The 23525-nt window shown below is 39.1% G+C and overlaps 1 protein-coding gene across 1 annotated transcript; it reads left to right on the top strand.

The window, feature by feature from the left end:
* Positions 1-1011: 1011 nt before the first annotated feature.
* On the top strand, positions 1012-19021 carry LOC102205911 (uncharacterized). Its single transcript, XM_005736470.1, has 7 exons — positions 1012-1231; positions 1645-1764; positions 2750-2850; positions 3102-3250; positions 4115-4343; positions 6075-6295; positions 17586-19021. Exons 2-7 carry the CDS (start codon positions 1646-1648, stop codon positions 17751-17753), a joined length of 987 nt encoding a protein of 328 aa, XP_005736527.1. The 5' UTR covers positions 1012-1231; position 1645; the 3' UTR covers positions 17754-19021.
* The last annotated feature ends 4504 nt before the right edge of the window (positions 19022-23525 follow it).

Raw genomic sequence — 23525 nt, 5'->3', positions numbered from 1 at the left:
CTATTATCTATTCCTTTTGAAATTTTATGAAAGAAAACAGAATGATCGTGATGTAAAATTTAAAGCTGCACATGAACAGTGAAATAGAAACATGGTTTCTGATTAGAAAGAAAATAATACTACATTAACCTTAACCTACATCTTGCCAGTTGTCTGATATTGCAGAACTGTCACAGGTGGATCTAGAAAATTTTACATGGGGGGCAAACGAGTGTGAAGAGGTATACACAGGGTGGCAGATACCTCTTCATTAAAGTATGTCAAAATCCCTTATGTGTAAATGGAATCAACAATATATACACAAAAACACTTTAAAACGATTCATTGTATCATGATCTCTTCTTAGAAAACGAATATTTTTAGGTATAAATAAAACAAAAACATTTCCCCCAAATAAATACAAAACAAATACAGCAATAAAGGAATAAAAAAGACAACAAATGCAGGAAAAGAGCTTAAATTACTGTTTTATCTAAATCAAATGTCATCTATTTCTTTTAGGAGAGCTTAAGCTTAAAATAGGGGAAGGAGGCATAAATAAGGCTCTACAGCAGGGTGGGCAGTTGACCCCCTTCCCCCTCTGTAGTTCTGGAATAAGCTGTATGGTCACTGCAGCCTCGAGATTCTTGCATAATGTTACCTCTTGTTGGTTTTGGGGGGGGTATTTGTTCCTCCTTTAGGTCACGTGGAGGGGTGGGGGGCTGTTTTGCCCGTGTGTGTGAAGCAGATGGAGCTTGGTCTAATATTTTTCCTCTCCTAGACTCTGCTAATGTTCATTTTTCACTACGTCAGTCTCCAAATGCACCTACACTTGTTTACATTTACACACACATATCATTGTGTGGCTTTTTCATGTACCGACTTTGTACTTTTGCACAGTGTTATTGCGATTTACACAGCGGATGAAAGCAACAGTAATGGTTCCCTGAATGCATCATCATGCAAACGCTGCAGTGATGGCTGAGTGACGTCACTCCTCCGTGGGAGAAATCTGATGCTGCAGGTCTTGCACGTGGTCTGTTGTTTACTTCTTCCAGGAACAGTGGAAGTGCAGCCAGACAGGGGGAGGAGGGGGAGTCGGCAAAATTTTGAAACAGCTGTCCTGGATAGGGTTACCGTGGAGAGGGGGAAAAAAGACGCGCAGGCTGACGTTAACGTCGGGAAAATGTCGAACTGAATTCTCTGATGTTTCCATCTTCAGAGGCTCCGTAAACAGCGCGATACCTGAACTGTACGTATTTGTTTGGCGTCAGCATGCCGCTTTGCTCTCGCTCTTTGTTCTCCTCTCTGAGGTTCGTTAAAGTTCAAGCGTCCAAAGACCGTCAACAATGCGGTTAAACCGAGTGTAGCTGTGAGCACGCCGTTAAACGCAAACAGTGCAAATGCTGGAGTGATAAAAGTTTGATTGGACTGAAAAAAGAGAAAAGAAAGGGGGACAAAAGTGTACACAAACATGCTGTTTTTACGACAACAAGGGTTTCGGTCTCCAGTTTACGAGTTACGGGAAACATCTCCCGTTACATATAGACAAATCATTTACATTTCCTTACAATGGCGTTGTTTCTGTAAAAAATACCCCAACAACTGGAATGCTTATGCTTTTCTTTATTCTCATTTTGTTTATGTGCTTATAATGAAGACTAGAATGTTTCAGCTTGGAAGTCTGCTGAGTCAGCTCCATCTAACCTCCAAAGCGTCAGAAGCTGCCCATGGCCAAATCCCAAAGCAGACACCGACAGTACCTGACTTTTTACAAAGCGTGATGTAAGTATTAGGTCAACTTAAACCTGCACTAACCTTAGTCGTACAGTTAGTGTGTGTCAAGTAAAGTACAGGGATACACTGGCAGTGGTAAACCCCCAGGGGCACAGTTTATTTGGGGGGGTCACTGGGCCCTAAATGGGGCTTAGAAATGATTGAAGTCCAGATCTGTCTTTTTCTTGATGCATCATATTAAAGGTGTAGCACCTGTACTCTAAGGAGCAGCGGAAGAGTCTACCCTTAAACTAGATCTTGGTCCCATTAGGTAAGAGTGTGGTGGAGAGGTGCTTTTCTACTTTATTTCAGCACAGAGTGCTTTATTGAGGCAGTAAAGTGAAGTGAGTTGCAATACAGTCCAAATCAGAAATTCTAAAAACTGTAAAGGAATTTTATTTTGTACAGCTTCCCTTTTTTTGCAGCAATATAGAAGATTTGTGTTCATAAAACAATGAAATAAAATAAAATAAGATACTTTAAATTTAAGAGACAGAATAATTCTGTAACATCTGAGAAAAAGTGACTGTGGTCCTGCCTACCATTACAGGTAATGCATCAACCAAACCCCCAGCTAGCAGTATTGTGGGCAATAAAGCCCATAATCTTTGTTTTGTTTTTTTGGTTAAGTTGGGTAGAGTTGTCCCTTATAACAATCTTTGCCTGTAATTACTGTTCCCCTACCCATCACTGAAATCCATCCTCTGCCCATGCACTTCACTCTGAGCATTGCAGTGTCTTTCACCTCATTGTTCTTGTCCATCGCCTACAACCTGCAACCCTAACACTGGTGTCCACAACCTTTGACAGCACCCAACAGCATAATAGTGGAGATGGAGCAGCTTATGGTGATCTAATATAACCTCTATGGGGGTAGCATTGGTGGAGTTTAAAGGCAAAATGATAATTTATCACTATTCTGCTTGCAGCTTGTACCACTGTGCTCAAGTGGAATAACAAAAATATATATTTTTACCATTTATTTCCTCTGTAGGAAACTCACCGGGCTGAAAAAGGAATATGTTTTCTGTAATCTGCGTATCCCCGACCAGCTTCAGACAACCAAAGATGACATCAACCTTGTTATCCTTTCAGGTGGGTATCTGCTGAAGAAATGCATGGAATAATATGTGAAAATAATATGCATATGACATAGGGATGTAAGATTTAGCATCTCCATCTAAATGTTTAAGATTATTTAAGCGGACAACAGTTTTTGTAATCGTCTATTTTGCTGCATGCTACGAATTAAATGGCTTTAGGAAAGGATAAGTTATATTCTAACAATAACACTAATATTATAAGACTAGTGACAAGGATTAATGTTTCTTGATCTCTTTGCTAAGGTCATGGGATCTTCTGCATAGATGTTAAACCCTGGAGAGGCACAGTGTCTGCTCACAACCAAAACTGGCATGTGCAAGTGAAAGAAGAGGACCAGAACTTTACCAATACGTGCATTGAGCAGATTGAAGATCCACTCAAAGCTATCATGGTAAAATTTTTTTTAAAAAAGACAAGTTTTATCTGAAATGTTGCAATGGCTCCATGAAAACCTAAATGTCAAACTGTCTGGCACACTTGAGTCCAAGGTCCAACCAATTGTCCAATACACTGTTTTCATCCAAACTGTGGTCGGGTTAAGAGATTCTGAGTCACTATAGCAATTTATATGGAAATTTTAAATACAGAAGTGCTTCCTAAACTTCCTAAGTGGGCACTCTTCATTTGAAAGGCCATAATTGTATTCACGGTTTGAGGAGGGTGGGGGTGGGGGGTGGGAATGAAAGCAGGCAGGTGCCTAAACACAGCTGTCACCTTATGTGGCTGGGTCTGTTAGGAGTCATTCATTTCCATTTCTATAGATGCTCAAATTGGACTTGAAGCTTGACAGAACAGTTCAATGGCAAACACACACTGCAATATTGAAACGTGTTCTGCGTGAATTGGATCTATTAACTTCATTAATCTACACAAAACACGACAAATTTGAGGTTACATAATTTCTCTAAATGGGCCCTCTTTGAAATTTAAAAGTACAGTGTGTGATTCAGGTCATTGCAGGAGGAATGTTGAGACATCCTGTGAATGTGAGCGCATGCTAAACTTGATGAGTCTCAGCATTGTTCACGTAAATACTGGAACATTTAATAAGTTAATCGGCTGGCCTTTAAATTCGATAACTGCTGAACATTTTGCTACTTTTCTCCAGGTGTTTTATGCAAAGTGGATATCAGTGTTGGATGAAACAAATCATCTTTTTAACCAAAACGATCCAGGCTTCTGAAAAGGTTTTTATTACTTAGATACTAATAAAGAAAATGAAATAATAAGTATCTACCTAATGTCTGTCTCTTAGACTAAAACAGCAAACTTATGCAGTCATTTGAAGAGGAGTGGAGTGTCTGTGCGCCAAAGTCTCTTCTTCCCCAGAATCATCTTCCTCTCACCAGATTGTGAACTGGATAAGGAGCTGAGGAAGAAGAGGGAGCTGGTCTCCCACAGCCAAATAGAGGACTTCCTCAAATCTTTCAAGGAGGGCTATATTGCCTGGATATCAGATGCGGTGACGCCCTCCTGGATCTCTGGTGAATATGCATTAACACTTCGCTCAGTGTTCCAACACATTGCAAAAAGAACTGATCTATAATAACATGATATATGTCTGTTATTATGTCCTAAAACTTGTGAAAATATCCACTGCTGCCTAAAGTTCTGGTGGAATCAATCGAAAATTTACAGACACTCATCATGGGCATGAATGTCTTGGTAATTTGTACAGCATACATTTATCAATTTTTAATTTATTTAGGATTTTCTCTAATCCATACATGGCCAAAGTATCAATACAGGCCTAATATAAACATATACCCCCACTAATATTTGGTTAACTGTTCCTTAGCAAGTTCCACACCTTTGATTGCCATCAACAAGTGTCTTGCATAATTCTGCCTGGATATATGTTTAAATTCTATCGTCCCGATAACGATATAAATCACAAAAACATTTTCTGTAAATTTTGTGAATCTCGGGCAGCTCGACTTGCGGGAAGTGTTTCCAGCTGCCCGTCATGTACCTGGAGTCGAGTGTTTTAACCGATGCATGAAATTATACATTTTTGGACATAAGTTGTAACGGCCGCCGTTTTCTTTGTGAGTATTTATTACACGGCGTGCTGCGGGGAAAAGCCTGTTCTAATGTTTGAGTCTAAGGTTTATTTTTTAGCACCTGGCGGCTCTTTTTTGCTTCTCATCCCTAAATAATCTGCTCTTTCACGTGATTCGGTTTATTTTGAAAAGTCTCAACAGGATCTTGAGCTTTATTGTGAAAGGTTTATGTGGAACATAAACAAGCGGACACGCGATCCGTCCTTAGTGTGGTTATATTAAATATAAGAGAAAGAGAGAACTTTAAGAAATTAATATAGCCACTACAGTGACCATCAAAACGGAGAAAAAATATTGCCGTAAACAGTTTATTTTGCGACACCACAAAGCAAATGATAGCGTAAAATTAAAGATAGACGTTTTTATATCGTCATCCGATATATATCATTATATCGAACAGCCCTATCATCCACTTTGTGCAATACACGACTACCACTGGCAGCATAACAGCCCTAGAGAGTGATGCTACCACCAACAGGATAGTGATGCTAGCATTCTAGCAATTTCTAATTCATGGCAGGCTTGGTGGTTCCTGAGTTGGTCCTGAGCATGGTAACCATTTTCTTCTCATTTGGCAAAGATGTCATACATTTGAATAACTTGTACTTTCATACAGTTGTTTGAGCTGATGGTCTTGGAATCTGCAGTTTACCAATCCCTCCAAGAGACCATCTCAACTTCTGTAACTTTATAGTGCTCCTTAGATCTTCACTGAGTTCCTTCTCCATTGTTCTACGTGTTGATCAATCCAACGAGAGCTGTCAAACATATCCTTTTTATGAGAAAGAGAAACTTAGTTGGCCTTGGCCTTGTCAAGTTAAAAGACATCGTATAATTTTTAGCACTACTTATTAAAATGTTGAAGTAAATGTATGTATAGATTTTAGCCTTTATTTATACTTTTGACCGTGTGTGGATTAGAGGCAATCCAAAATCAATTCACAATTGTGAACCCCTTGTTTTATGAAGATCTATGCTGTGCAATTATTCCAACCTGTAAACAGAACAGTTCAAAGAAATCATTTACGACCCAAATTACCATGACATTTATGGGGTTTTGTAAACTTCTGACTTAAATTTAGCAATAATTATGACTAAATTGGCAAAGGCTCATAAAAAGCCAGTTAAACTTGTGTTTTTCTTGACCTGCAGGTCATCTGTCGTACAGGCAGATGGAATCAGTGCGAGACGTCCTGAGGAGGGTGGGAACGTGGGATTTGGTGCGGCTGCACTGTGGCGAGCAGCTAAAAGGAGACTTCCAGAGCTGCCCGTATATCGCTCTCAACCGCCAGGAGACGGACACCCTCGAGTTTTCCAGTGTCAAGACCCTTTCTGCTGACTCGCTTTGGGCCCTGCTGGGACACGCTCCTCAGGTCAGTCCACTACTGTGGTTCTGATGAACCAGTCACAAACATAAACGCCATTTGTAACTTGGGATCGAATGCTTTGTCCAAATGATAATGTGAAGCATCACGCTCATCATGAACCAGCAGGTGGCAGTAGCACTTTATGACTGCCTCCATCAATTATCCTCTGTTGTTCTGGTAACTGGAAAAACACAGGTTTGATTTGTGCTGAAGACCCCCAAAACATGACACCAATTTCACAGTTATTTGAATGCAATTAGGATCATTTCTGTTTAGAAGTATGAGAAAATTACTGTATAAACACAGATGAAGTGATACAGTTTAGCAATTAAGATAAGAAAGTGAACCGTTTTTTCTTCTTTTTTTTTTCACCACACCACAGAGAGCGGTCTAACTGAGTACAGTGTTCAGCATTTAGATATAAATTAATTTAAATTGTACTGACCAATTTTCCAAACAAATGCTTTTTCCACAAAATGTAAATTTGGTTCTTTTTTTTCTTTTTTTTTTTTAAACCAGTTCGACCACCTACACTCTTTCTCTCTCAGATCATTTTAATGGACACCCTGGGTGTTATTGAAGCGTTAGGGCAGGTATTTAGTTTGCATCACAGTAATTTGAGCTGATTAAAATTGATTTTATGTTTTGGGTTAATAAGCAGATTTCATTCAGACTCGGTAAATGTTGCCTCTCGGGATGCGATTGGCAAATCTTAGCAGTCACTAGAGCAATGACCGAAAAAGGTGGTTTATATAGAAGTTAAATTGCAATGATGATAGAACGTTAGATTCACACACAAAAAATGTCATTTCGTTACATTTTCTTTTCTTCCAAAAAGCAGGATCGAACCTTTCATTATTTTCACTTGGCAGTGGTGCCTCTTTTCTGCTTGTCAGTTAACTAAATGTTACCTCTTTAAAGACCAGCGAGTGCGACCCAGCTCAGCATCCATTACAGATTCACACCCACCCTCGAACACCCAGACACTCAGCCTGCGATGTCCATGCAAGCCTGCTCAGGCATTAGTTTGCCCCCACCACCACCCAGCACCCCAGACTGTATGTACTCTCCCCCCTCGCCTCCAGCTGCTGTGTATTTGATACATGACCCAGCAGTCATTAGACAGTCTCCAGTGGGCTCTTTTCTTGCCCAGGGGGACACAAAACATGACAAGAAAATATATTATTTTCAAAGAGATATTTGCAAATGGAGGCACAGTGATGCAAACCTCATCCTCATATTAAAAAAAAAAAAAAAAGGAAATTGGAGAATAGATGGTTAATATGCTTTTGTGAAATTGGTTTTATTTCTCTGATCGGTTTCTAGGTGTGTTGATGCAGTCCGCACCAGGGGAAATCGACTTTAATATTTGGAGGTTTTGCCCTTTTTAATTCACTGTGTCACCTACTTTGTCTTTAGGAGAGAAAAAAATGCTCTCTGCTCATGTGCAGCAGCTGCCAGGGGAAGTTTGGGGGGGCAGCAAAGAAACCTGATAGCTACCCCCATTTTCAGAGCCTACAAATAATGCATGCTTTTGATTTTTTTTTTTTTACTTGTAAACACAGGCTAGAAGATCTCCAACATGACCTACGATTTCTCTCGGGCATCTGTTAGGTTGCATGAAGTGGCACCAGATGCATTCAGAAAGCTGCCGTGGAGGCAGTAGGTGTGTATTCTGTGAGCGCAGGCAATTACTCTGCAGAGAATGGGATGTCTACATGCACCAAAGTGGAGAATGATTGAGTGGAGTGGCTGTAATTTATTAATTATGGTCTATATTCTTAGACCACGGTTCTGGCTTCATTCAATTTGTATGGATTGAGGGGTAATTACGGTGTGTGTGTGTGTGTGTGTGTGTCTGTGTGTGTTAAGGAGAGAGAAAGAGCTGAAGATCTATTCATGTCATAATTTAAAGTGCAGGTTACTTGTGATATTCATCTTCATATTGTCCCCTCTTCTAATAAGGCCAGTTCATATAATGCAGTTTATTCAAGAGAAGACCCTGATTTAAAAAAAAAAAAAGTTTCTGACTTGCAGTCAGCCTATACTGAGCATCTATTAATTGCAGAGCTGTGAAGCAACAATTAAGTTCTTTTGAGCGTAACTTGACTACACAGCCCCTCCTAGCTGATTAATAGAGGCAAAGCCGGTAGGTGGAAATCTGCAAATTCACAGACAACATCTCAGCTAACAGAGAATGGTACAAATAATCAGATCTCGGTTGCCGGAGATACATCTCGTCTCCCTGACGAGCTACAGATTCCACACAAATGTAGCTTGTTAATTTAACTCCACCATGACATTCCTCTCCATTTGGCCATCTCCCAGGCTGCACGCGTCACGGGCCTGTAATGGACAGCTGGTGCACTTGGTGCTTAGCACAGAAAAGGCAGAGAGGGTAGACATCAACTGCTTTGTGTGATAATGAATGGAGGCACACAAAAGGCCAGGAGCAGGCCATTTACAAAGCCTGCAAATTCTGCTGTCTAAATAGATAATATTGTCAGCCACTGTGTCTTTTGGGGTTTCTTTTACTGTAGTGAAAAAAACAGCATTCACCCCTTTGAGGTAAATATATGCCTTCCCCATTACTCTTACTTTCAAATATTTATGATAATCATTAGAAACCATATTCTATGTGTTCTGTGTGAGCATGGCTATAACTCCACTTATCAAAGGATCTGTTTCACTAAAAGAACAAAAAAAGAAAGAAGACAACTGTAGTTTTTTTTTCAGTTATGCAAAATTAAACAAAGCACACTTTAAAGTTGTGTCACTGAGACTACAATTTAGGCGCTAATTTCAGATTCATAGCTCACTTATTTCATTGCGTACCCAACAAGCCTGTAGGGACGCAGTGCGTAGGATGATATCTCCATTGTGGAAAAGTTTTCAAAGAAAAGTTTTTAGATTGATTTTTTTTCTAGAAAGAAAGATCTATTGGTTGCATTGCATTTCCCCAGCAGAGATGAAAATTATGTGGACACTACCATGATGTTCAGATTTCTGTAATTGGAGGATCGCTCTCGAAAGGAAACTGGAATTGGAAATAATTCGCGCCAAAGAGCGTGTAGGAAGCTACGGAGGAAAAATAACCGTGCAATTACGCATGAGAAGAGTGCTGCAGAATCACAAGTGTCTGTAATGAACTAGTGAAGACACCGGCACTTATACAGTGGAAGGCAATGATAAAAGCTGCCTTGTAATAGCATGTGATTAAACTTAGTAAAAAAAAGAAAAAAAAAATCTATTTTTTCACTCGAGCACTGAACCGCAGTGAAGAGTCCCGTGGAGAGATTCTGCATCTGTCAATTTGAAGATGACTCAATGTGTTTCCTCCAAATTCATCACCCAGCATGCAGTTCCAGTCATTTTAGAGGGCTCTTCAAGTGCTCTTTTGTTAATTTAGTTAAACATGAAACGTTAGAGTTCATGTTTTACACATTCCTACTTAACACAGGTGGAGTTTGAGTTTCACTAAATTTGAATACATGTTTAAGATTAAGCTCCAAGCCATTATTATTCATTAGCAAATAATTTCCGTGAATGTGGAATGAGCCCGGGTTTGCAGGGCACTGTGGGTAATAATATCTGCTCTACTGCATGCATATATATAGAATATTGTTAATTTGTATACTTTGTCTAGAAAATACAGCGCGTGCATTAATAGGGTTTTGTAATATGGTTGCAGTAACAGGATTTTCTTTTTAAATATGTTGGCACCATTAATATGAAGTTCCATGCAGTGAACTGTATTTCAGGGCGATTCTTCACTCAGTTCAAATATCCGAATGTTCAGCTATGTAAAATGTTCACTTGAACATTTTCAACATTCAAATGTTGAATTGAAAGCATAATAAATATTGCATAGGTACATTTTAAAAAATTAGAAGATCGAAACTCTGTCTTTGATTCTTTTGCAAGATAAATAAAGAATTAGAACGAATTTTTTCCCCTTTTTTGTGCAGTTTTACAATTAAACAACAACAAAAATAAAGTATTTTGAAATGAAAATCAATAGCTATGTCCCTTACTATATGATTCTGTGTTCACCTGTGAAACCATTATTGAATTGTTGCACAATCCTTTGTCATAGCACATTTAATAAGACCATGTAAGCTTCATAGATATCTTTTTTTTCCAGTTCTGTGACATTATCTAATTTGGCATTAAATGCTGGTTTTAGTATTTAAAAGAAACTTTTCTGCGGTCATTGGCCAACATGTTCATTTTTATCTCTGTAGGCTCAGTTATTTGTTTTATGGATTCAGGATATTAGAGTGATCCCCGCAGCATAGGTGCTAAGATATGATCAATAGGGATTCATGAATAATGAAGAGGCCGAGTGGAGCAGAGGCACTTAATTACAGCTTCGAAAGCCATTCTCGTTAATTGAGGAGAATAAAGGTGCTGAAGTGGCTTAAACGGCAAAAACTGTAATTTTTTTAAATTATTTAAAAAGATTTTTTGGTCACTTTTCTTTTTTTTAATTACAGCAAGCCTCTACCTGAAAGCCAGATGAATCCAAGCTTTCACCTTTGTTTTCAAATAGATACATTTGTATTTTATATTTAGTTTCTTTTTGTTCTCAGGCTTTCTTTGACCATTTGTGAGCAGACTCTCATTCTTTTAATGTAAATGCTAATATGCTGCATATCCAGACAGTGTGTGACTGCTGTGCACTGCAGATACAGTATATAATTGACAGCCCTGCCATCTGTTACAGTTATGTGAAATTATGGATAAACTAGTTAACAGACACTTTGGCCCATTGTCTGTTGTTTTGATAATCACCCTTAATAACGGACGGCATCAATATGGTCTTTAAACCTGATTTGGGAGTTAATGGAGTCAGATGGGGGCAGTCAGTGTATGCTCTGGGGGTAATGCTGTTAGAGATGTTCGTAAAGAGCAAATTAAATCAGTCATAGATTGTGCCCTCTCAAGTCAGCCAGACAACCAGACCTATTGAGGAGAAAAAGGAGGGGGATTCATATTTTAACCTCTCGCAGAAAATGCACTTATGTGGATGGAAACACAGTCAGAGCTGGGTGACTGCATGCAAATGGTTATTGCCCAGCCTAATGGCTTCCTGTTAGCTGAGGCAGGTTGGAAGGGGAGTCATATCTAATCGGAACTTAACCGGGCATTTTTTAAAAATATATATAATTTATTTATTTCTTTTTGTGGCCTCAGACGAGCACAGTGATTAACATGGACAGTAATGTCACCACCTCTATCTTAATGGATAGGGTTGGGAGTCAAATAGAAACTCGTGATATGATTCAGTACGTTACCCAAGATAACATTGGTATCACAGTACAGCCATTCCAAGATTCATATAAATGAAAGGAAAAAAAACAACAAAATACAGAATTTAAATGTTTAAATTAATTGATATTCACTTTATGTCTCTAGCTCTCTGATTTGCTCTGATACGTTTCATGGTATAGATTCAACAAGGTGCTGGAAACATTCCTCAGATGTTTTGATCCATATTGAAATGATAGCAGCACACAGTAGCTGCAGATTTTTCTGCTTGCACAACTATGATGCAAATCTTCTGTTCCACCATATCCCAAAGGTCTGGTGACTGTGCAGGCCCTTCAGTGAACTCACTGTAATGTTCAAGAAACTAGTTTGGGAGAGGTTTGTGACATGGTGCATCATCATTATGGAAGAAGTAACCATCAGAAGATGGGTCAGCAACAGTACTCGAGTAAGATGTGCCATTTAAATGATGCTCAGTTGATACTATGGGCTCAAAAAGGTATTCTCAAAAGAATATCCCCCAACCCATTATACTGCCACTGTCAGCCTGAATTGTAGATGGACTAATGCTTTCATTTTGCCAAATTCTAGCCCTCTATTCAAAGCTCTCTTTCCTAGCGGTTCATGTCCCGCTCATGAAGGATCTGGTGTTTTGCACGCCTTCCTCCACTTCTTCCTATCCAGAGCGTCTTCTGGTGTGACATTCGCAGCCTTCATATCATTTTTGATTCGGTCCATCCAGAGCTTTTTTTTGGTCTTCCTCTTGGCCTGTTACCGGTCTAATCGTTGGGCTGTTTTAGCGATGGAGTTCTCATCGCTAGGGACTACGTGGCCGTACCATCGGAGCCTCAACTCTCGCATCTTGTCCGTGATTGCCACTTCCCATCGTTTCTTGACGTCTTCGTTCACTCATTCATCACTAACATTTTTCCAATCTTCTACTGCCCAGTTTTGGTGAGCCTGTGCAAACGGTAGCCTCAGTTTCCTGTCCTTAACTGATAGGAGTGACACCAGGTTGTGGTCTTCTGCTACTCTTACCCATTAGCTTTGAGGTTTTAAATGTTGTGTCATCGGAGATGTTCTTCTACGTGCTTTGATTGTAACAAGTGGTTATATGGCAGTCTGGCCATTCTCCCCTGATGTCTGGTATCAACACAGCCATTCCTGATGCCCGTTTTGACCATTTGCAGGTCATCTTGACCACGTCTACACTTTTAAATGCATTGCTGTAGTGTGACTGGCTGATTAGCTGTTTGCATTAATAAGCAGTTTAACAGGTGAATTTAACTCAGTGGGTGAATGTATTGTAGAGATAGAGATTGGACTCAGAATATGGGATGCTGTTTACATTTCTTTTTTTTTTTCTTCTTTTTTTTAATATCTTGTAACCTCAAAAAATTAGCAGGTAAAAACAAAATCTATTATGTATTAAATTAGAATAAAGCTGGCTTATTTAATTTAGCCACTTCTATGGGGGGAACACTTTTGGCTGATTGTTAATCAGATTCGGTTTTGTGTCTTAATGGAAAATCATTGAGTCAGATCATCAAGATCATGACTTGAGTTGAATCAAATTACCGCTGGTAGTTACTCACTCAACAGATTGTTAATATATTCATCTTCTGAGCCAAACCACACAGTGCTTACCTAATTGCCTTGCAAACCATTTTTGGTCCATTTCCATGACATTTGGCCCATCGACAAAGAGGTTTGGTGCACCAAAGGTGTGTTACTCAGTGTCCCCCCCCTCTGTCCGTGTCTAGTGAGACACGAAGTGGAACAAAGAGCCCGTCGTCTGAAGCTGGTGTGTCTTTACGCTCACTCAGAGTTCACCTGAAACACTGCACCATGGCTCCAGGTAACAGCCTCTGCTGACTGATACACCGCTGGGATTCTTTGACTTTATCAGGGGAAGAATCTGAACTTTGTGAGTGGCAATACATGCAGGTGGTGACATGTCCCTACCCAATTACACAGTTCCTCGGATTTGTCATACCTGTCAGACCTTAATGACCAGTAAATACATTTATACAGAAATAATTCTGTAGTCACAATTAAACATCATTGATTCATGTTGGTTTTATTAGCAGAAGTGATTTAGGATGCTTGAACGGTCTTTAAAAGAACTAGCTCTGAATCTGTACCGTGGAGATCCCTGCAGATGGGAGATAAGGAAACCACTGGAGATGTCTATCAGCAATTTGCATGGAGAAGTTTTCAGAGAATGAGTTGTCTTGTTGAGTAAAAGAGGTTAAAAGGTGAACAGTGAACCAGACATAGGATTTATGACTAGTAACAGACGGTAAATAAGAAGAATGAGTTTGTCTTGTTGAAATGTGAGGAGTGATGTCATTCACATGGCTTCTGCGACACTGAAAGTGAGAGGGAGATCAGGGTAGACACCGTTAGGTGAGCTCTCAGCCCTTTGTGTGACACCCAGCCTTAGCCCCAAGGGTCTTGTTCTTTCCATGAAATGCACCATTTTGGCCTGCTGGTGCTTGAAGTAGCGATGGTTCTCTTACAATTGTGAACAAATCACAGAAAAACCTAATACCTAATTTTAGTGACTTTAAAGTGTTCGTTTTGGCTTATTGGAGAGTGTGTCGCCGTGACACGTTGCAATACATCTTAAGTGTCGGATAGAGATTGCACTTTAAATGACATTTTGGTTTCTATCAGCAGCTACTTTACTTTTTTTTTCTTCTGCTGCAAGTCAGATACAGCATGATCTTTTACTCTTTAACACACCCTCTCATTCACTTGAGGGATAACATGCAGTGACAGTTCCTGTACCTGGCACGTGGTCCGTGCTGAGCAACATCTGGCAGGCAGCTTGTCTAGACCACACAGAAACTTGTTTTGCTCTTTTGTATTTGAAATCTGTAGCTTACCTACTTGGTAACTATTGTTTGGCGGATGATGCCGCAGAAATGGACGATGATGAATTTAAATGGCTGTAAATTAAATTTGACACAATTCATCTCTACGCTAACATTCTCAGACAGGATTTATGTAGCAACCACGGGCAGCAAATTAGCATGGTTGTTACTGTAAATATGTTTCTTAATATAATTTGCAGGATTGTTCTGCGGCGGGTTTTATAGCTTCCCTGCTTCAGTGTGGGTTTTATATTGTCTGCCTCTTGTGCACTACAAGTATGGAAGTACTCAACTTTGGCTCCATTAAATCAGCTAATTGCTGATTATGAACTATTTCGCTGCGCTGTGATTTGTTAGAATAATTCCTTTCTGATGTCTTTGTCTCGGTTTGTGTGCCTCTCTGCCACCAGCTGTCATTAAGCTATTTTTTCATGTATCCCAAATTAATAGACACTCACTCACTCTGAAGTGTCTGATGCTATTGTAGCAGAAGCCACGTGGCATTTGGCCAAGGCTGCAATATAAGACGCAATTGTTTAGCTTTTTTTCATCTTTATCCCTGTTTTAATGCACAGTAATAAGTAAGTAAATGCTGGAAAGATGTGTGTCTGAAATCGCAGTGGCCTTTGTTGTAGATAATTAGGTTAGCAGCAAGAGTGTGCAGGTGTTGAGGGTGTACTGTGTGCTCATGTTGTGTTATCGACTTGCTCATATTCGTAGGCTGTCAGGGGTGTCGCACTTTCCATCAGCCCCAAAGCTCACCAACCTCTTCACTATTAAAATGATCACTTTCAATAGCAGACAAAGGAAAGAGGGAACATATCTAGTGCAGGGTATTTTCCCCACCTCTAATGCTTATCTGCCTTTTGATGTCGGCGTAATAAAAGGCCTATTGGGCTTTCACAATGACCTGCAAAATGGACAAGGGCCGATATACTGGGCTCTGACTGTCGCTACCATTAACTAAAAGGCCCGGACATTATGGAGAGCCGGGGATGAAAGTACATGGAAAAAAAAAAAATAATTGAAAAATTGCCTAATGCTAAAGTGAAAGAAAATGGAACTGTGAAAAGGCACTGTAATATTCTGTTATCCCCGGTAAATGCAGCCAAACAAGAGATGCAGCAAGGCATTCTTTTTGAAATGGATGTGGTTCAATTACCTGCATGTCTAAATCTAGTTAAGGCTTCCATTGTCGGGCTCGAAACATAACAGGCAGTTTTTGTAGTGTTAAAGCGTATTATGCCCTACAACCTACATAGAATCAAGAGAGCTATGACTCCATTCAAGATGCGGAGGGAATTAAAATTCACAGTGAGACCGAGGTTAATTTATTATTTAGTCTGTTTCGGGCTTCCGTTTGGATCACTGTTCTAACAGAGTTCGAGCTCAATATTCGAACAAGCTTGAGAAAAACGTTTCTAAATATGTTTTTAGGAGTATTGAAGGATTAGCATCCAATAGAAGCAGAATCTGGTTTGTTTTACTGTGTAAAACAGTTGACCTAATTCAGACTAGACTAGGCCACGTAGACGGGCATTATATTGATGAACAAAACTAGCAGACTGGCAAATATTTTACTAGTTTTACCTTTTCTTATATAATTTATCATTTCTTTGATATTATGTATTATTTATATATTCAGTTATAAGACACACAAAACCCAACCTGTAAACCTTGAGTTTGATGTTTAAGTAAATGCCTTAATGTTGGTGTTGTCTGTGATAATCTAAAAAAAAGAAAAACATGTGCCTTTACCCTGTCATTTAAAAAAAGATAGTAATATAGTGCATGTATTATTTTGTTTGGTCAATAATTTAAGATCCCAGTTGTAATACACATTGTACACATCTTACCTGAAATGTACCTGCCCACTGATCAGTTAACCTCAAACTGCTGAGTTCATAGTAAATAACTGAACGTCTATATTTAAATCTGTTCTGTGTATAATACATGAAAAATTAACAACTACAAAAAATGTCAAATTAAAAATACAGTTTTACAATTTATAACATTTTCAAATTTACATGGGGTCATGCAGTCTTGGTGGTCGTCAGGAACGCCTTCTACTTTACCATAATTAATCATCATCTGTTGAGCTATATGTCTGTGATATCCAAGAACTTTATTTCTAATTCCACATTCCATATTTAGAGGTAAGTCAGATACAGATTTCGGTATTATAATACATCTTTAAAAAAACAAAACATAGATGGTAATAATCGCTGTATGCGTGTCAGTGTTGGCGCAAGGTTTCATTCAAGATTGGCCCAGCAGTTAAGGATGGGAGGAGATGGGGTGCATACAGATATATATGCATACGCTACAATTATTTGAGTAAGGTTTACATATTATAAATTGATTCTATAGTGTTGTGGTTTACACATTCAATTGCCAAGTCGCTGGTTTTATTCTAGCGCAAGACATAAATCCCTTTTTGGGTCGTGGCATCTGCCGTTAAAACTCATATGCAGAGACACCCATTGTAACAAGGAGCAGGTGAAAGTACCTTCATTCAACATTGTTATAAACTGATACAGTGATAACAAAAGAAACTGTAGATTTTCCAGCCATGAAAAACATCATTACCTGAAGTACTACTTTAGTACGTTGCAGGTGTGATGCATCTAAATATATACCAGTACCTTCTACTTCAGTTTTATAGAGAGCTTAAAAGACAACAGCTGAAAAACCTCATTCAAAATGCAATTCACTGCATCAGTAACTTAAAATCCAACAGTGGAACAGACTTTCTTTCTGAGTTATATGTTGTAGATGGTATTGGAAATGAAATTAATCTTGAAGTGACTTTATGATTCGGCTGTATACAAATTCATATAGTTATCATGTAGATCATCTTGATGTCTAAAAAAAACCTCCCAAGTATAGTTTATTTTTATCCTATTATTCCTTAGAATACCCACGAAGTATAATAGATTGCCAAATCTAGACTTCTGGGGAAAGTTGACCTCAAGGTAAACAAAGATGTTTACTTTCTACACCAATAAAATAAGTCATTTTTTCCACCGGGCAGAATGACTTTCTCCCCCCCACCCCACCACCACCACATAGGTTGTATACACGGTCCTAAAACCAAGAAATATCCAACAAAATTTCTAATTATTTCTCTCTTTGGCACTTTGCAGGTAACCGTTAAAATGTATAAGCGTGGATCTAACAGCTGGCTGGGGAAGTCCCTGAATGCCACCACCACCATCCCCTCCAACACCTCTGTGATCTTCAGGATCAGCGGCGAAGAATCAGATGCTAAAATCCCAGCAAACGCCATTCACAGCATCACGCTCAGCATATGACTGTGTGGAGATAATACAAACAGGATCGCCATCGCAACATGGCACTGAAGAAGCAAGGGGAAGAAAAATTGCTTACTTGTGTGTAGCATTTTTTTTAAACTGAGTGCATTTTAACATGCAGTGATTGTACTTTGCAATATTGTAGGACTTCCAGATGTTTTTATGTGCGCATTTATCGGGGAAAAAAGGAAAAAGAAAAAAGGTCCCATTTGCCAATTTCCCTGATTCTCCTTAGTGACAATATTATGTTAATGTAGATGGTTTCAGACAATTAGCACGATTAGCTTTCTCTTGTTTTGAATTTCTAGAGCTGGCCCACACTTTACACTAGCCATTAATTAATCATTATGCAAGCTGATTGTGTCACACCGATTTAGGACTGAAGTGTTTAATGTGTTAATTGTGGCGGTTAAAAACCGGTGGCCTCTGGCACGTCGAGGGCCGAGGATGTAACTGCCTCTGTGGGTTTAATCGGAAGTTATTTACGGTCTGTTTAGACAGTGGAACTGTAAGGTGCTTTATTAATATGCTCCACCGCACGGAGGAGATGATAACTATTCAAGAGCACACAGGCACAGCAACCAGCACCATTCATAACTGTGTCTGAGTCACTTTCCATCAGTTGCCCAGGCTTCCACAGCTGCGCTAACAGCTAGCAATTGCATTTACTGGGCCTGGCAGTGGTCATAATGAAGTTATTCCCAACAGGATATCAGTGCCTTTAGCTAACAGCTCTCTCTGTTGATGGTATCTTTCTGTATGGCATGTCTACCTGAAACATCATTACACTGTACTCAAGCTACTCGCTTTTTCAAATGTCTGTTTACTGGTTTACCTGAGGGGTAGATCATCTGTCGTTTTAAAGCCATCACTGAGTTGTTTACATTGGTTGCTGCACATTTTTGAGACTGGTTGTTTTGTGGTTTGAGTCAACATTGCTTGAAATTATAGGTGTTTTCATGAATTTATTGCCTATACATATTTAAACCTACATAGTCCTCAGGAACTGTTTTCTCCAAAGCACTTGACAAACAATATTTGCAATATCAGATGGTCTGGTATGGGAAGGACTTCAAGGAAATATCTGATAAGTGGTGGGTGCATGCACGTTTTACTGTAATTTCATTATACATTGAACCATGCTTCTCAGTTGATTTATTCAGGCATGCTTGCTTGATTCATTGGTGTGTGGGGTTTTTAGGTCATTGAGTTATCAAGTGTTATCAAATGTTTGTACCACGTGTTGTTGTAATAAAGAGATGTGATTATTGGTTGGTTCAGTTAGTTATTTTTACCATTTTGGACTGAAGTGGCCTCAACCATCTCAGTCCTATTTTTTTTTTTGTTGTTTGTTTATTTCTGTAGTGTCGTTATTGAATCATCTTAGGATACAGCAGAATAACAGGAATGGTTTGGAATCAGCTGATGCAGCTCTATCTCTGTAGTTCTTAGATGTTATGCTGCAGCATTTTGGTTTAAATTCTGGTGTTTTAGAGTCCAAACTATTGTAATGTTCTTAATCATCCAAAAGTAACAAATGCATATTAGTGTCTCATAATAATTATACACACCACAGCCACTTTTTTGGGGGTATCTGATCAACTTGTCTAAGAGTTGTCCACCAATTTGAATGTCAGTGTATCGATCACTGACAGCTCTAGTCTGCATGCCAAAGTGTCCTTGGGCAAGATACTGAACCCCACGTTGCCCCCAGTGTATTTATTCACTGTATGTGCATGTGAATGCTAGAATGCACTTACGCATAGGTACAACTCCTGCATTAATTTTTAGTGGAAAATGCTTTGAGTATACTGAGAAGCAAGGTGCCACATCTAATAAGCCAATCACATGGCAACCACTCTATTCATGTAAGTAGGACAACCTGCTGAAGTTCAATCGAGCATTGGAAAAAGTTTTGTTCATGCCAGACGTCAGAGAATGGACTACTTCGAGCTAATAGGAAGGCAACAGTCAACTCAAATAACCACTCATTACAACAACAAGGCATGCAGAGGAGGCACTCTGAACACAAAACACACTGAACTTTGTATCAGATGAGCTACCAGAGCACACCAGGTGCTACTTTTGTCAGCTAAAAACAGGAAACCGAAGCTACAAATCACAATTGCTCACCAAAATTGGATTATTGCTTTGGCATAAACACGGATGGCTCACGGATCCATCCTGCCTTGTATCGAAGTTATGCTGCTGCTCATACACCATTGCTCGTGTAATGGTTTAATGAAGTCTTCTTGGCCCACTTTGGCTCCTTTAGTACAAATTGTGCATTTTTTAAATGCTACAGCATACTTATCTTCTAATTGTTGCTTCCAGAAGATTCATGCACCATATCATAGGGCTGTGGGATATGACCAAAATCTCATATCCCGATATAAGAATTCTATCGTCCCGATAACGATATAAATCACAAAAAATGTAACATTTTCTGTAAATTCTGTGAATCTCGGGCAGCTCGTCTTGCGGGAAGTGTTTCCTGCTGCGCGTCATGTAGCTGGAGTCGAGTGTTTTAACAGATGCATGAAACTTTACATTTTTATACATAAGTTGCAAAGGCCGCCGTTTTCTTTGTGAGTATTTATTACACGGCGTGCTGCGGGGAAAAGCCTGTTCTAACGTTTGAGTCTAAGGTTTATTTTTTTAGCACCTGGCGGCTCTTTTTTGCTTCTCATCCCTAAATAATCTGCTCTTTCACGTGATTCAGTTTATTTTGAAAAGTCTCAACAGCTTTATTGTGAAAGGTTTATGTGGAACATAGACAAGCGGACACGTGATGCTGTTACCGTCGTTGTTGCTAACCACAACGCATAAAAACAGGCGTTTGTCCATCTGTAGTGTGGTTATATAAAATATAAGAGAAAGAGAGAACTTTAAGAAATTAATATAGCCACTACAGTGACCATCAAAACGATGAAAAGATATTGCCGTAAACAGTTTATTTTGCGACACCACGAAACAAACGATAGCGTAAAATGAAACGATAGACGTTTTTATATCGTCATCCGATATATATCGTTATATTGAACAGCCTTACCATATCATAAAGCTCAAAATATTTCAAAGTGGTTTCTTGAAGATGATGATGAATTCACTGTTCTCAGATGACAGTTACCTGATCTCTTAAACCAAATGCTCCAGATACAATTAGTTCAATTATGTCTGAATTTAGAATCATAGCTTGTTCAGACATTTGTGGGCTCAAGATACCTTTGAGGTGTGACATTTGATCAGGACTCGGATAAACATAAAAAACACAGTGTTTTTTAATAACATTGATTAAGGATCACATTTGTATAGTGAAAATTTGGGTTTTTATGTTTTTTGTTCATATTATATTCATGTTCTGTTTCCTTTAACGACAATATGTTTCACTGTCTGTATATAAATGTGTGATAAATGGGTGTCATAGGCAGGATTAAGATAGGAAGACAAATGTGAGGTTGAGTCAGTCGTCTAAACCTATTTCATGATTGTTGGTCACCACTGTTGTTACTTTGACGGAGTCGTGACATAAATAATTTGAAACTGTTTTTCAAATATTTAAGAAGTAAAAGTGAGGTTTGCTGAAAGACTTGGAAAAAAAGTAGGGTTTTTAGGTAGATGTTTTTGCTTATATTTAATATTGTACCTTATTGCTTCCCTAAAGCTATAAGGTATCTGTAATAGTGAACCCCATATACAAAGTCATTTGTCACTACTGGGCCACAAGGTTTCTTCAAAGCCTTATTAGTGAGATGGAGGGCATCCATCAACAGCTTACCCTGCTCTTTGAAAGCATGCAGCATGTCTCCAGCACAGTAAAAGACTGGAGATTAGGAATGGATGGCTGGCCACAGGGACAAAGAAAAGTCTGTTGGACAGCGCTGTGGTGACTGGGAGGGGAGGCTGAGCGGAAATGGACATGGAGATCAGACCAGAACATAGTGTGACAATGTAACAAGGTAAACTGATCCAGGCTGTAATTCCTCTAAAAAACTGAATCAATGAGGGTTCTGTTAAAATGGAAATTCTCCAGGATATCGAGTTTAGGTGAATCTGGAAGTACATAATCAGCTGTAAATTTACAGCTGTCCCTTGCTGTAGCTGTACGAATATGTCTGGTAACCTGCGGATGGGTGTTCTGAACATCTCATTGAACCAGAACATTCATGAATTGAACCTATCGTTTGAACCTACAGGTGTCCAACTTTGACCTCTCGTCATTCAATATGGTCCCAAGGGTGGCTAGGTCAGGTAGCTGGTTTGACATTTTCTTTGTACAAGACATGGAACTCTTGCAACTTAGAGATGAAGGCCTAATCCCTCTCAAATAACAGCGAACAAGCCACTGTCTCAGCCGCAACCATTGTGTTTCTACACTACAGTAACTGTACTCACATAGGTCAGTCAGTACTTGAGGACTTAACTGTTTTTCCTCTCCAAAATGTTTGCTGCACTCCCTTTCACCTGCAGTTTCCCACTAGAATGTCAGCACTGCGCAAATCCAACAAACAGTTTGACCCCATTATGTGAGCGGCACATCTTCTGTGATGTTGCTGCTTCAGCTCGACTAGCTCAAAGGTTCTGATCAAACCCAGGTCAATGCACTCTTTTTAACTGTAATATTTTCTGAGATGCAAGCCTGTTTCATCTGTAGAGGGCCCTAGAGATGAAATTGTGTTGTACTCAGAGCCTAACCCTACGTGATAACCCTGTGGTTTACTGTAAGTGGGGAAATGGGTAGGAATAACTCCTGGCTCTGGTTGTGCCCTAACATAAACACTCTGAACATCAAAATGCCTGAAATTGCCAGTGAATTTGTATTCAGCAGTTAACAATTCTCGACTTTACTCTGCATCTCCTATCTGCCTGTAATTACAGCGGCAATTTTGGTCCCGGTTTTGACACTTTAATGTATCCTGAACTCAAAAAAACTGGCAAAATCTTACACAATCACCAGAACAGGTCAGGTCACCCAAATTTGAAAATGCTGTTTTTCTTACTTAAATCTGGCATGTGTCCATTTTTGAGTTATCAACCACATGGGATTTGGCTAAATTCAGTGTAATTAGTGTAAAAGCTAATTCAATCTGTTCATGGAAAGGTGTTATGACAATGGGTGGGGTGGGGGAATAAAACCATATATTTTGAGAAATTTCACAAAAACAAAACTGATCAGAAACCCTACAAATATTAATTGAATTATTGCAAAAGCATTACCAATGTGTGAAATGGACAAACATTACAGAGTACTGTGTGCTAGTACTAAGATATCATAGTAGATAAGTAAAACCTTGTACCAGTTTAGTTCAATTAAATTTTATTTGTGTAGCACCAAGTTGTGACAACAGTCGCACATTGAAAGACCCTCCAAAATTAGAAACCATTAGACAGTGCTCTATGATGAAGTACTTAAAAGTGAAAGTGGGAAGGAAAAACGCACTGTTGGTACTTTCGTACCAACAGTTATTCCAGATTTTTTTGGTCATGGATCTTACAGACCAAAAAGCTTACATCCATCCATAAACTCACGCAGCTAAAAATCAATGGATACACATTTTAATCTCCAGTAAACATATTTCAATCTTTATACTAAAGAAATAATGGGGCCAGGATTTGTGAAGATGTAGAAAAATGAATAAGGAACAAAATTCTGCTTCCCAAAACTAAAAAAGAAACAATCGAAAGAGGTAAATCAGTTATGAATCATTGATTGAACTGACAGCTCAGAGATGTGGGTGACAAGAGGGTTGAAAAAGGCTTACAAGCAAACCA

This window comes from Pundamilia nyererei, unplaced genomic scaffold (genome assembly GCF_000239375.1).
Source record: "Pundamilia nyererei isolate P.nyererei 1_Seehausen unplaced genomic scaffold, PunNye1.0 scaffold00069, whole genome shotgun sequence".
Taxonomy (NCBI): Eukaryota; Metazoa; Chordata; class Actinopteri; order Cichliformes; family Cichlidae; genus Pundamilia; species Pundamilia nyererei.
The sequence above is the reverse complement of the archived record's forward strand: the minus strand, read 5'-3'. Positions and strand labels throughout refer to the sequence as shown.